The 15,983-nt window shown below is 37.5% G+C and overlaps 1 protein-coding gene across 40 annotated transcripts in view; it reads right to left on the bottom strand.

Annotated features, from left to right (window-relative positions):
• Nucleotides 1–15,983, bottom strand: part of ptprsa (protein tyrosine phosphatase receptor type Sa) — a 178,410-nt gene that overhangs the window by 89,507 nt on the left and 72,920 nt on the right. For all 40 annotated transcript variants that reach the window (XM_026235473.1, XM_026235471.1, XM_026235475.1 and 37 more), the window contains 3 exons: nt 14,563–14,731; nt 2,630–2,775; nt 1,432–1,573 (listed from right to left, as the gene is read on the bottom strand). In XM_026235473.1, the coding sequence (XP_026091258.1) occupies nt 1,432–1,573; nt 2,630–2,775; nt 14,563–14,647 (373 nt within the window). In that variant the 5' untranslated portion in view covers nt 14,648–14,731. The remainder of the gene's footprint in view (nt 1–1,431; nt 1,574–2,629; nt 2,776–14,562; nt 14,732–15,983) is intronic.

Raw genomic sequence — 15,983 nt, 5'->3', positions numbered from 1 at the left:
GAAGCAACAGCGACGGCTGCAGGTGTCTTTGCCTCAGTTTTCTCCAAGGACTCTCAGAGGACTCTGCGACACGGTGGAAAAGCAGATGGCAACATCTTAAGCATTCTGCTCATCGTTCTTGTGGGCAGCCAGAAGGCAGCTAAAAAACAAACATAAGCCTCTGGAAAGAGCACTGGTAAAATTACTGCAAAGCCTTCCCGTGTTTTCTCTGCCGCAGGCGAGCGGACACACCCTGAAGACGGCAAGGTGAGTGGGTACTTAATGAAGTCACCAGTTTCAGAAGTTGGCCAGGGACAAAATGTAAGAAGAACCCGCTGGAAACCACAAATTGCAGCTGGAATAGTGGACAGTTTAATTGATTTTGATTGATGTACACACAAAAGTTCAGGAGCAGTTGCACTCTCCTTTGGGAATGTGCGGACACATGTGTCGTCCTGTGGACGAGTGTGTGTGGAGCTTGCTCTACTGATGAGGTTCGATGTAAATAAGCGCCCACAGCAGATGGGGATGAGAGAGCGAAGGGGGCAGCAGACGTTTTTTTCCCCCCTTGTGCTACCGCCTGTGTTCCTTCCTGAGCCGCATGGGTCTTGCCAAAGCCAGGATTTTCATGTAAAACTGGGCTGCCTACAAAAACCCTCGGCTTGGGTTCGGGCCCGGGAAGAAGCCTGCAAGCTGCCTGCCCCAGCGCTCGGCATTGACGAAGCAGATGGCTAGACCTCGGCGCATTGGGAACAAGCGGATAACTTGATGTTTAGGACGACAGAGGTTCTGCTATTTGCTTTTGCTTACTGTTTTTGGAACAGTAAGATTAGGTAAAATTCAACCGGAGAATGCTGGTCAGTTCCCCATTTGCCGAGATGGTCCTGTAGGGCAGTGTTCCTCAACTCCAGTCTTCGGGACCTAACTTCCAGAATGTTTTAGATGTCTCACTTATTAAAACTCATCAGTTCCTAGGGGACTTATCTAAAACATTCTGGGAGGTGGGTCCTGAGGATTGAAGGGGGTTGCACAGTTAAAGCAGGGGGATCCAACCTTGCTTCTGGAGGGTCAGCTTCCAGAATTGTTTAACTCCATTCCTAATTAAAAGACTCCTATACCAACTATTCAAGGTCTTCAGGATCACTGCACTTTTAGAATTTTTTTTTTGCAAAAGCTGTTACTGGAATGGTACCTTGATAAAAGGTATTAATATGTATGATTTGGATATAGATATTTACATTTAAGGTAATAATAAGCACCTTTTATGGGAAAGTAAGGTAAAAGGGGTGTACTTGTTGAAAGGGTACCACTGCAGGGACATATTTTATAGTGTAGAAACTTCAAAGCAGATCAACTTTACAGGACAGTGGCCCTCTAGGGGCAGGACTGGAAACCCCAGACATTAAGGGTTGGTTCACAAAAACCTGTCAACCCATTTGACTTTAGTCATACCTCTGATAATTGACAGCTTAGCTTGGACGCTGATTTCGCCTTCGGTGTTCTCGGCCACACACTCGTAGATGTTCTCGTCTCGAGGCGCCCGGAGAGGCTGGATCCTTAGGACTGCCCCAGCACCTTCGTCAAACTCTATTGTCTGTGTTAGAGGATAAAGATTAATTCGGTTTATTACATTCAGATGTTTCATGGTAAAATGTCATTAACTGAAGTCTGGTAGTTAAAAATCTGGCCTGAAGACACAAAGACTGTGAAGTGGAGAGTTACAGATCCCAGGTGCCTCGAGAGCAAGGCACTTAATTCTTAGCTGCTCTAGGGGGAACAGTCTTAGTAAATTACATGTTACTTCCCTGCTGAAACGTTTTGAGTTAATCAACCAACTTACCCAACTTTTGACCCCTAACCCTAATCTTTCCCATGTTTACAACAATGAGTTTTGGTAAAAAAAAAACTGTTGTGCTCCTATTTTAAGATGCCAAATTGTCCAGTAACATCTAGATGTTGCTGTGAGCTAAAATTAAGCAAGAGAGTTAATTAGGCTCCTGTGGTGCCTTCGCATTTGATGTCATTGTAGCGAAACAGTCGCTCAAATCAATAGGGAATGACAAAGAGGAACGAGGTTCTTTGTAAGCCAGTGGCAAAACTCTCTTTGCTTTTTTGGAGAGTGAGCTTTCAAGGCTACGATAATGAGAAGCAGCCCAGTGATGGCACACTGTCCTAAGTGTGAGTAGATCAATATCAAGGCAAAGCCTTCGGGGAATCGAATTACTTCAAACCCCTCACGATAAGACTTATAAATGCAACCAAGATTATAATTTGAGCATATTCTTGCTGACGAGTGGATCGGCCAACATATTTTTGTGTTGATCTGTTTTTTTTTTGTTTTTTTTGTGGGAAGTTTTTCATCTTTGTTGAATATTGGCAGCATGGTTAAATACAGAGCTAGTTTTAAATAAGATACACTAAACATTGATCAACACGCCAGCTGTGTTATGACAAAAGAATACAGCAAACAAGAAAGGAATATAAGACAGGCTAAAACCCACAGAAGCTAAGATATGTATGCTGTGTAAACACTTCAGATTGAACCCAAAAACCAGATGTCTTTTTGATGGCGTTTTGTAAAAAAAATACAACAAAAATGGCTGAGTATTCAACTGATATACTGAATAAGTGCTAGCATGCTAAGTCTCACCTCGATGCGTTGAGAATTCACCCTCTTTCCTTTCTTATTCCAGGTTACACTTGGCTTGGGGTCACCTGTGGCTTGGCACACGAAGGATACAACACCTCCGGAGACGCCGATCATGTCAACAGGTACTTTTGTGAACCTGGGTGAAGCTAAAGAAAAAGAAAACAAGCATAATACAATTAGCATTCAACTTTTTTTTCAACAAAATACCTTACATTTTGGCTGTCCGTTCAAAGACTTCAAGAAAGAGATGATGACAGCTGATATCGTTTCCCGTTCACTCTGGAAATGCACAGTAGAGTTGAATGCAAGCAATAGTGAACTTTGAGTGCAGGTAAAGTGAAGCTAACCCAATTCGTCACAAGGCCAATGTAACAGCAAATCAATTAAATTAAATTACCTAGTGATTGAACACACACCCACACACACTGAATTCAACAGTAACAGCGCATTCGAGCGTAAAATAGCGAGCAAGGGCACTAGGACTGGAGTGGGCTCGTGACCCATTCTGCTACGATAGAAATGTCGACAAGAAACTGCGTCAGTGCAAATGGAAAGTGGCTGTTTTTCAGCATGTCGGTAATTACACCATAGACAATGCGCACGTCGACGCCACTCTGAATAATTTATTGCCCAATGAATAATAAAGTGCCTGCAACTCTGCCTTGATTTGAAAGCCCCTTGTCAGGTGAAACATCCAAAACCCTACGCACATTTCACGTAAGACATGCCATCTGTAATCTAACGACATCCAGGACTGACAGTCGTTGACGATAGATCGTGACCTAGCTATTCCAGCTTCTGGAGAGGAAGAGCTGTCATCTTTTCTACCACTGCTGCTTGTTATTTGTGGATCGCACTAGTTTTAGAAAATAAAACAATTTCATTTTTTCCCTCAGAACCCAGTACAGTTTGTTCTTGGCTCATCAAATCGTGATGCTGTCTACCTCGTCTCTTCTCGGCGGGCCTCCACTGGCGCTCGCTTTTTTCTCTTTGCAGAGCAGTAGGTCAAGCTTGACACAACAAGACATGAGAAGAGGCTCTCAAGGGGGAACATGTGAAAATCCAGAGCGTGCACGGATATGAGGAGATGATCAAACGGTCAGGCATGCATGGCTAATTAATTATTGACTGCCCGTGGGCAGGCAGACGCGAGACCCTGAATCTTGTGAGCGGTTAAACACACTTGAAGCGAAGTTCCAGAGAGTGAAGCCTGAGGACTTTCTGTTTCATTCTGAAGTCATGAAAGCTCAACTTTCACAACACAGGTTCACCACTTTAGTAAGTATGAGTCATAATTGTTTGGCAGAGCAAAAACAAGACATCAAAAACATCATGGTTCTTTGAACCGTGAGACAGGTGGACCTGCTCCGGTGAGATTTTAAACATGTCCTTCTGTAGGACACAGAGACTGACATTTCAGCCAAAAAAAAAAAAAAAAAAAAAATAATAATAAAAATTGCATTGTGATATTTTTTCATAATTTTTCATTGATTTTGGGGTAATTAAAAGTGACTCCTATACAACGATATTATAAAAATAATATAAAAATAATAAAAAGGAAATAAAATATTTTTATTATATTTATATATAAAATAAACAATTACATTTGTAAAAACTGTATAAAATTTACAAATTTAAAATAACATTTCTGAAATAATGAATAAAATATTAGATTAAAAAGTTTATCAAGAGGAACTTGAGAAATCCTGGCAAAAAAAAAAGTTTCAAATATTTAAAAAAGTGTGAACGTTTTAAGTTCTAAATATTATTTTAAAAATTATAAAAATATAAAATATTTGTACGAAATAATGAATAAAATATTTAACGTTAATAAAAATGACAAAGCCACAAAAATAATTAAGTATAAAATGATCAAATGGGTAATTTTTTTCCTGTAGGTCTGTATGAATAATCATGAAAATAATCTTTGCGATTTAACTAGCTACAGAAAGTATGATAAATGTATGACAGAACATACACAAAACTACTTTTGCCATAAATTGCTCACTAAGTCCTTGTTTAATCCTTTAAACAAAAGTAGAAGAGTTAAAGTGTGAAGGATTACAGATGTACAAGGAAGGACAAAAAACTAGCTGTGAGTGATAAATTGAGGTTATAGTTCAGCGTACTGTGCTGTAAGCGTCTTGCGTACTGTGTGTAGCCCGTGTCCATCAGCGGCCTCACGCGACAGTGGTGTATGGATTTTCTGACAGCGCGTCTGACGAGAGCTTGTGAGTGTAATAGAGAAGCTTTGATCAGCCATGCTACTTCACGAGACAAAGAAGATCACTCAGGCAATTAACCTTTCCACTCGCCGAGACTCGCTTCTGCACACGAGCAGGTGTTTACAGTACACACGACTGACACCGAAGGACAAACCATACCAAATGAACACGGCATGAACAAGCACAGATGTGCCCAACTAACAGATTACATGCATATGGTATAATATAGCAATAACTGATGCCCAGTTACAGGTGTGTACCAACTGCATGATGACAGTGAAAGTGGCTCGTCCAATCAGGCTGCATTGGTATAAAAATTCTGGATGGTATAAAATTCTGATTATGGCATATATGTTATTAATACTTTATCGTTGCTGAGAGGAAAAACATACTTGTCTTTCTCCACATGCATTATTTTTTTCAGACTGTTTTTCTTGCATTAACAGCTGCATGAGTTTCGAAACGCTTCCAATAACATGTTTCTTCCGCCTCCATCTGGAGAGACTCCTATAATGGGAGGCTTGGGGTCACAGATGCAGTTAGATGACTAACACCATAATCAACAGAGAAAAATATAAAAACCTTTTGGGGCTTATATTAAAAAAAAACCAAACTGCTCCATTATACTGAGAATTAGAAAAATGCCGGCCCAAAAAATGGCATCCCATCAGCGGTGTTTAGGAAAGGGGAGAGAGCATCACTTGTGGCACATCTTGTTTTAAAATAGCCACATTTCAACTACTGATTGAGGCTTATCTGAAAGGGTAACGGTGAACATTTTGGTATCATATGCACTTTAGCTCTGAAAGAGCCAATTATGGGGGATCCCAGTGGCGGATAATGTCCTGAGTGGCTGTAATTTGAGAAATCAATGTGAGCAACATGTTCAGGTAAACATCTGCCACGTTTACGCTCTAACCCACGATCTACAAACAAGTCAAGCACCTGCTCTTATGATAACAAGACCAGGGTTTTGAACACAATCACATATGCCAACAAGGTCCTTGCAATCTTCTTCATATTCACAGCAACCTCAAAAAGACAAAAGAGGGTCTTGTAGAGGGATTGATCACCCAGAAAATGAACAATTGTGTTTAATTTACTCACCATCAGGCCATTCAAAATGAATTTTTCTTCTTCAGCAGAACAGTAAAGACGTTTTTAGCTGAAACCGTGGTCCTTGGTGATTCATAAAATGCAAGTCAGTGGCTACTGACTCTTTGGGAATATACAGACAGCACGAAATGAATCCCCGTGGCTCCTGACGATATATTTATGAAGGTCTTATGAAGAGAAACGATCAGTCGGTGCAAGAAAACTGTACATTATTTATAACAGTATTACCTGAAATCCAGAGCTTCAAGAAAACAATTATTTTCCACAAACAGACTGTTCAATTTCATTAACTGGTTTAGTTCACTTGTTTGTTTATATAACCCCACATACACTTATACTATTAAAGCAGCCAATAATGATGTGAAACGCGTCTAAAACACATAAAAGTGAATCAGCTAGTCTTCACCAGCTCACCTTCTTACATAAACTCTGAGAAACCATAAAAATGTTCATTTGAGCCCTTCATTCGAGTCTGGATTGCAGGTAATAATGTTATAAGTATTGCACAGACTGATCGTTTCTCTTCATAAGACCTCAATATAGCGTCAAAAGCCACGGGGAATCATTTCATATTGTCTGTATGTGCTTTTCTGACTTCAAAAGTGACGGTAGCCACTTACTTGCATTTAATGAATCACTAAAGAGCAAGGTTTCATCTAAAAATCTTCTTTACTGTTCCACTGGAGAAAAAAACGAATTATATTAAACTAAAGCTTTGGCCGCTTGAAGACAGAGATTTGTGGCCGTGTCCTCGACTGCTACTCATTTGGTCTCGGTGGGCCTTCTTCCTCCAAATTGGACTTTTTCTCTCTCTTTGGTCACATGAAACCAACATGCCAATCAGTCAACAGATCTGACCATTGCTATGAAACACACGGGCCGAGCATTTCTCTTTCCGCAGATAATCGACCATAGCGAGGAGGAACCATAAAAGACCATAAAAGGACTAGTTATATGGAGTAATGCAAATCATAAGTCAAAAACACAGTTGTGGAGCATCTGTGAGCAACTAAATCCACTCAGAGGAGATTTCTAAACAGATGGCAGTAAAGGTCACATGTGGTTTTTGTGCAGATGTTTTCGTGAGGTCATCATTAGCGCTTAGCGGGTCACTTCAATCTTATACTGCAGAGCATGACAACGGCATTTGGGCAAAACACACCGGCGTCTGCAATATAATGACTTCTCAGACTCGAAACTAGGAATAAACTTTCACAAAATTATAATAATTATTATAAAAGTCTCAGTTGAGATTTATTTCTTGTACACAGATTAAGCGGGGAACAAATGAGGACATTTGCTACTCGGCTACTCAGATACAAAAAAAAAAAAACTTTAATTCATGATCAAAATCTTTTCAAATATCAATAATCAAAATATATTGTTTTATTATTATCAACAACAGATTTTTTTAAATAAAAGAATCACTATCACAAAGAAATTTAATCTCTAAATATGTTAAGTAACATAAATTTGATCATCTTTGGAAAAATAAATTACTAAAAAAAAAATATTATTTTCAGCTTATCAAAATTTTATAAAATAAAAATAAATTAATTAAAAAATTAAAAAATCTCAATTATTTCTTATAGGCAACACTGAGTTGGAGAAATTAAAATAGTAATAAAAATATATAATAAAAATATTTTTTAATACTGGCTTATCAAAATTTTATTTGGGAAAAAAATTGAAATCTCATCTCTATTCCTTCTAAACAAATATATATAATAAAATGTTTTCTTAATAATAAAATATTAATATTATTGGCTCATCAGAATTAAACAACATTAATAAAAAAATTTAAACAACAATCACAACAAAATTTCTTCAACATCTATTTCTCATAGACCGCAATGAGATTAAGAGGAGAACAAATAGTGACAATTATTTCTTCATTTTTTCCTGAAAAAGAAATATAAATAAAAATATATTCTAGGTTTAAACAATAATAAAAGTAAATATCAGCTCAGCAGAATTCAAACGTCTTTGCATTCGTTCACATTTTTAGAAATGAACATAAAAGCTCATAAAGAAAACTATCACTCTTATCAAAAACAGGAAGACACTCGCTTTGCTTCCCCTTCCCACAATCCCCCTGTATATACTACAATTACCACTGATTACGAACCTCCAAGCTCACCCCAATGAGCCGTTGTTTCTTTAGCAGGTGTGGGGTGAGCGAGTCAAACTCTACTGAGAGCTTTAGGAAATTAAGTTGAACAATACGGCCAATTTAGCAACGGCCGGTCCACTGAAACGAGGAGGAAATTACAACAATCCAATGTGATTTACAGCGTCCTCAGGCCTCGTAAAAACGGACACCTGTGATCGCTCAAGGGTTAAATCCTCAGGAGAGGACGGCGTGAGAATCTCAAATAAGCGTTCGCAAATCTTCCAAATACTGTAATACCCAAAAGCCCAAATGATGCCGAATAAACATCTCACAATAGACGAAACGTGTCTCTAGCTGAGAAAATGATAACACAAACAACATCATTATTTCAGTCAGGCTTGGATTCAACGGCTGACCGCTTTTAATTGTAGCCGTGACATCAATTATGCAAATGAGAACAATAAACAAACTAAAACGAGCGTCGCTGGATCAAATAAACCAAATCATCAAATATTCGCTTTAGCATGTGTAATACATGCAATCAAAGGCCTCTTGTGTATCTGTAAACAATGCATTCTGATTCGTTAAGTCTCAGAATCTGCTCGTTAATTCATCGGGGAGTCAAACACGAAAGTGCCTTTATAATCTATCGAAGCAAGGGCTGATGGGACTCGAGTCTTAGCGGTCTCAGGGATCACGACGGTGACATGCAATAATCATTTTTGACATTCAGTAAATCAGAGCTTGCTAATCTGTTTCATGATTAAACTGGGCTGCCCAGGAAAGTGTGTGTGTGTGTGTGTGTGTGTGTGTTTATAGATCAAGCAGGTGGAGGTGACGCAATCCACCGAAGCGCCGTTTGCTGGTCAAATTAACTACTTTCAGGACATTAAAAAGATGGAAATACTGTTATTAATGCACCCATGTGTTCTTCCGAACGTGTTTGACTTACTCCCATCTGTAGAAGATAAAAGAAGATATTTTGAAGAATGTTCAAGCTGCTCTTTTCCATACAATGGAAGCATACAGTGATCGGAGGCTGTGTCAAGCTTGTGAATCTTATTAAAAGTGGTATGATATATTTGGGGACGAAAAAGAGGTAGAAAATTAAGGTCCTTTATGTGGTAAATCTGAAATCTCATTTGTACTTTCGCATATTTAAACTTGACGTGAGAAACGGCGGAAATCTGCACGACAAACGTCCAACCTGGAGTGGCGGATATTTCATATTTAAGACATTATTTGCATTAATAAGGAAAAACATAAGTTTTGCCTTATTTTCCAAGTAAAGACTTGAAATACATTTCACAAGTCCTTTTAATTCAGTTTAATTACAATGTTATTTCCTTTAATAAGGCACAAATTTGATTATATTTTGCACACACAGACTAAAATAACGAATTAATCACATAATTAACATGAACTGTTTGTATAATGCTGTTTTGTTGTGTCTTGAGCTTACTCAGAAAAGGCTGCACAAACATTCATCAAAACATCTGATTGACAACAGTAAGAAATTAAAGATTTTTCTTTCGTAAATCTGAAATAATTGTACTTTTGTACATTTACTGGTTGTTTTCTGCTGCTTTTCTCCATTGTTTCTTAAGCCCTAATCACAATTATTGGAAAGGAGCAGCATGAACATTTGTCAAAACATATCTTTTTGTGCTCTATAAAAGAAAAAAATTGGTTTTTGAAAACTTTTGCACTAAATTCCAAGTCTCCTTAAGTCAAACGGTAGATTTGAGTGAGAAAACAGGAAGAAATGCAAGCCTAAACATGAAATATAATTTATACTTTTGCATATTCAAACTTGACATGCAAAAAAACTTGGAGCACCAACAAATTTAATTACAATGTCAGTGTTTAACAAAGGTTAAGAAATGACCATAAAAAATAGAAAATTTGTCAGAATGACACTTGCGAAGTCTTGCATGCAATATGTTTAAATTTAATAGCTTTGTTAAAGCAATTATTCACTTTTCAACTAAATTTCAACATATATTGACCATATAACACTTTACAAGTGTCATTCAGACAAGTTTTCTGGATTTTTTTTAGTAATTTATTATCTTTGACATGCCCTAGTCATGATTCTTGGAAAGGAGCAGCATGGACATTTATCGAAACGTCTCTTTTGGTGCTCAACGATAGAAAGTCATGAGGATAAAGGGATTTCTTCCTTTGGTAAACTAGCCCTTTAATAAGCAACCTGAAAAACCTTTTTTTTTTCATCAAAGCCTTTAATATAAAGCTTACCAAAAAAAAAATAAATTTGCGACATAATGAGCACCGTTCCGAGGAACGCCAACGAACGGACCTTTGGCGCGATTCCTAATATAGCGCCAGCCACAGGAAATCATTGTAAGCACACCTTCCAAACATAAACACTCGAAATGGAAGAAAAACACAGGCCTGTGTTATTGAGCAATAATACTCTGAGTCCGCAGAAACACAAAGTGATTTTTATGGCGCTACGTGGGACCACGGTATTGTGCAGATTGCGGTGTAGAGTTTCGACACGGGGTATTTTGGGCCGGTCAGTGTGGCGCTGGACAGGGTGTTTTGTGGTCAGACAGAGGCACACCCCGAGCTAAATGGACTGTTTTTAGAGCTGGTGTGGAGGACTGTGGGAAAGCGGACCCTCGTCTGACGCCTCATCCCAAACTGAAGGATATGAATTAAAGAGTGAATGGCTGAAATCATGCTAATACATACATTTTTGGTCAAAAAGCTTGTTGATTTGAAGACAAATATAACATCTTATTGTTATAAAATGTTATTTTGGAGACAAGTATGTTAAAGGCGAAATTTTAATTTAGGCTATAAAAACAAATGAAAAGTATTTCGATTTTTTTTTGGTCACGACACAATTATATGCATTTGTCTTTAAAAAGGTATTTGGGTATTTAGTTACATTTATATCAGGGAATACTTTTTTGTATATGATATTCTACATAAAGCAATTATAAAACAAATAAATAAAATTAACATCTACTTTTGTCATTGTATGCAATACAATTATAAAACAAATGATAAATAAATGCAAAATTTACATAATAAATATTATATATAAAGACATACATATACATATACATATATATATATATATATATATATATATATATATATATATATATATATATATATATATGTTTAGTTTTTACAATAAGTGTATTTATTTATTTATTTAAAAAAAAGAATATACAACATAACCTTTACACACACACACACACATACACACACACACACGCCAAACTAATAATCTAATTCTAGTTTTTATTCATCTGATGCCAGCAAGTTCTATAGTGTGGACAGAGACTGTGTGTGTGTGTGTGTGTGTGTACTCAAAAGCTAATCGTGTAAATGTAAAACTGCTGGACTTTCTGCACACACACACACACACACACACACACACACACACACACACACACACACACACACAAGCCCCCAGCTTTATTACCACAAGCCAGATTTATTCACAGCCCTTTTTTCTTTTGATTAAAAACGTCTCCTCCACATGTTGATTTATGAGAGCATGACCGAGCGAGAGGGAGGCGGAGGATGACATCATGCAGTTGGCAACCTCTCACAGAGGTGACATCCACTCGCTTTGTGTGTGTGTGTGTGTGTGTGGCACAGCTGTAAGACACCACGAACACAAATCCACCTGGACGGTGTGTGTGGGCCGAACGGCGCCTTTAAACAGGAACAAAACCACTTAAATCAATACGAGACAGATTGCAACACAATTTACATCCACAATTAGATGCATTTCTAAGCAAAACAAGATATTCAAAGAAAACAAATGTGATTTTGATTCATCTATGAGATGCTACTAGCTTAACTAGAAACAAGCAACATTGTCCAATTAGTGTAGCAAAAAAACATGCAACGTTTTTATGCAATGTTGCATTGCATGCACGATGCTAGCCGACGCAATTATTGTACCATCCTAAAATTTCATTAGAAAATCTGATTTTGTAGTTTTTATCAGTTAAAAAAATATATTTTTATTTGTAACTTTACTAAGTTTTAGTGTCAAATTTACCAAGTGCTAACTGCTTTCCCAAATGACTAGCTTGACTGTCCCTAAATTCTCAAATGAAACATTAGATCAAGTGCAGCTGTTGCTAACTGCTAACTTTTAGCAGCTAAGTGCTAACTCTTTTCCTAAAAGAGTCGCTTGACAGTTTCCAGTCTCTCATACAAAGCACTACATTTAACAGTGAACAGTTAAAATGGTTAATTTAATTGAATTAGATATTTTTATTTATAATATTATTAATGTAACTATTTGTTAACTGCTAGCTTTTAACATTTAAATGCTAACTTTTTTCTCAAAAATAGTAGCATATCATCTTTGACTCCGCAGCAAACAGAAGAGCAATTCTAGGGGCGTCGTGGTACAAAAACATAGATGGATTGATAGTGAAAAATGACATATCCTATAGTCATAGACAGCATAAATGTGATCTAGTTAATGACCAAGTTGTTTATCCTAGACTAAAAATGGTTGAGATTGCACTCATTAGTTCCTGAAGAGATCTCGACAAAGTCTCATGCTCAGATTTGACAGAGATAACAATATGAACTCAAATATTTCTGATCGAATAATCGATCCGCTTTAATTTGTATCGCATTTTTGGTGAGCTGAAAAAAGAGACCCAAATGAGTCCTTAGTTATGAGTTAATGTACGGCAATTACGGACTCATTTTGGGATCTCTTTTTAAGAATATGTGAGGTGAAACGCAAGTATACAAATGCAATTTTTAAGGATTTAAGAAAAAATGCAAACTCTTTTAGCTCGAGTTTATTTTTATTTGCGTTCTAAAATGCATAATTAAAATGTTCTGCGCTATTTTTGGGTTTCCAAACAGCGTTAAAAGTAAGACTTTCCAACTAATCTTGGAAAACATCAATTTCGTTCTAAAATCTAGCCATTTTTTTATTGCATTTGTAGTTAACACCTCTTTACAAATGTGAACCTGAAAAAAAAAAAAAACGTGAATTATAGTCCGATTAAGTCGACTAGACATTAAAGCAACACACAACTAGTAAAAGTTTTGCTCGCCCTCATTGCATCTCACGTACATTCGATTTTGGGCCTGCCTTACAAAACCAACAAACAGGAGAACAGAACAAAGATGTGGCGTATCTCACAGCAGCCCATTCTCACATTATTACACCTATTTAAGACTTGAAAGCACCAGGGGGGAGGCTTTACCTCCGCTTTCATCCCGCGCTTGCACTCGCCTAGCTTTACTTCACTTGACTCTTTGTTTTGTTTCCCTAATGCGTCTCTAAACCCATCTAAGGAGAGAAATGGTGCAGAACAAATCCTGACTTCGAGCCTTGGAAATTAAAAGACAGCGCAGGCCCCGATCTGCCTGATGAAGAGATATACACGCAGAAAAGAGAGACGAAATAATCCAATAAACAGCGATCTCCCGCTTCACGTCTCTACGTGTACGGAGAGATCCTTAAACCCACACAGAGTTTAGTTTTTTTGATTATGAAGCCTTAACAACTGTGAATGTGCAAAACCTACTGTTTAATCGCTATAAGAATCCAGGACAATGATATTGACACTTCAACCACTAAATCAGCCAATATTGGGTCTGTAAATGTAATACGTCAGGGCTTACCCAAAATGGCTGCCCTCAATCACTGAATCAGCCAATATTGGGTCTGCAAATTAAATGCGTAAATGTTGATCCAAAATGGCCACCCTCAACCATTGAATGAACCAATATTGGCCGTGCAATGGTAATATGTTAATTTTGACAAAAAAAAATGTTAGCCCTCAACCACTGAATCACCCAATATTGGTCCTGCAAAAGTAATATGTTGATCCAAAATGGCCACCCTCAACCACTGAATCAACCAATATTGGGCGTGCAATGGTAATATGTTAATGTTGACAAAAACGTTATCCCTCAACCACTGAATCACCCAATATTGGTCCTGCAAAAGTAATATGTTGATCCAAAATGGCCACCCTCAACCACTGAATCAACCAATATTGGGCGTGCAATGGTAATATGTTAATTTTGACAACAAAAAAATGTTAGCCCTCAACCACTGAATCACCCAATATTGGTCCTGTAAAGTAATATGTTCCAAATTGGCCACCCTCAACCACTAATTTGCCCATAATTACAGTATGTCAATATTGACCCAAAATGGCCACCTTCATCCACTGAATCAGACAATACTGGGTCTGCAATGGTAATACGTCGATGTCGGACCAAAATGACCCTCAACCATTGGATCAGCTGATATTTGGCTTGTAAAGGAAATCCATTGACACGGACCCAAAATAGCCTTCATCAACAACTGAATATTGAAGTCGTAACATTTGCATGGCGCTTACTCTTAATTCTAGGAAAAAGAACTGTGTCTATTCTAGACTTTTGACACACTTGAGACTTAAACTTGACTCTTAAACTCAAGTTTCATCTTAGTTTGGTCTTACATAAGGCCAAGGAGCCTGTGAGCAGCGGAGACAGCAGCAGGGCGCTCAGGGAGAGCAGGATGGGCAGGTGGCTGGCTGGCATCATGTTGTAGATGACCTCTGACCTGTCTGGAGAGCCGTGGCCCCACAGGCTGGAGACGAAGGGTCGGCACGCTGGACGTTTGGCACTCTGGAGGATAAAAAAAACAGGAGAATGCTTATAATTAATGACAGGTGAGACATACATGCGTATGTTAACATTGTTTCACCAGTCAACCATCAAGTTCATTCACACACGCTCAGTTTGAGCCTGTTCACATTCCCTCAGTCTCCCAATTACAGTTTTACACAACTCATAATTAGTCAGGCTTTATCGCTGGATCTGTTCGTTATTTACTTATCCGCCCATCTTGTAATTACCAAGACGCTCATCAATATTTCAGACGGCGTCTCTTTGTTTTAGCCAAATTGCGATTAATCCCCCCGTCACCGCTCCCTGCCTCGGGAGTCGACTGTGTTTCTCACACATACGGGGTGGAAACCCGGCGAACGTGCTTGTACACCATTTAATTAAAGATGGCAAGTACATCAGATGGCAAGATGGCAAGAGACGCGCAAACACGTGTAGCTGCTTTCGGAAGCACTTGCTCACGTTGAGAATGAAAGAGATGTTGACATGAAGCGATGAGACTCTGTAAAGAGTGACTGTGGCATCTGTAGATGAACCTCCGGGCCTGTGCGACTCACTAAGGGTGTTCAAACAAGTCGCAGTATGAGCTGGCACTTTTTTAATTTGAGCCCTGGGGATCTGGTGGAGGACCAACAGTGGAAGTCTAGCAACTACTAAACGGGCTGTCAAATGCCTGATATTAAAATCTAGAATATTTGGTCTAAATAAATTAGAATATATATATATATATATATATATATATATATATATATATATATATATATATATATATAAAAATCTCTAAATGCTGTGAGTAAATTCATTTTAAACAAATACAAATATATAAAAGAAAAAAAGAAAAAGATTAACTTAGTGTTAAATGATGGCAAACATAATTTAAACGTGTATATATATATTGCCCAATATGGATATCAATAAAATAAAATAAAATGAATATTGTCACAGACAAACTGGGCTTTCTTAATAAAAATAAGTATTTTTTTTAAAATACTGTATAAAATATAATAAAGACTAAATGTATTTCTAATGTATTTATACATTTATCAGTTCATCACCAAAACGTCAATATGCTACAAGATAATTTAGGCATCACATTACAAGTATAATAATTTTTTTGAGTGCTAGATTATAGCAATGAAGGGAAATGAACATTTATATTGAAATATACAATACTTTAAGATAAATGGATGAATAGAAAAAAAAAGTACAATAAATACATAAATTATCCAATAAATGGCCAAAAACCAATATA

The sequence above is a fragment of the Carassius auratus genome, chromosome 47, assembly GCF_003368295.1.
Source record: "Carassius auratus strain Wakin chromosome 47, ASM336829v1, whole genome shotgun sequence".
Classification (NCBI taxonomy): domain Eukaryota; kingdom Metazoa; phylum Chordata; class Actinopteri; order Cypriniformes; family Cyprinidae; genus Carassius; species Carassius auratus.
This window is presented reverse-complemented; position numbering and strand designations above follow the sequence as displayed.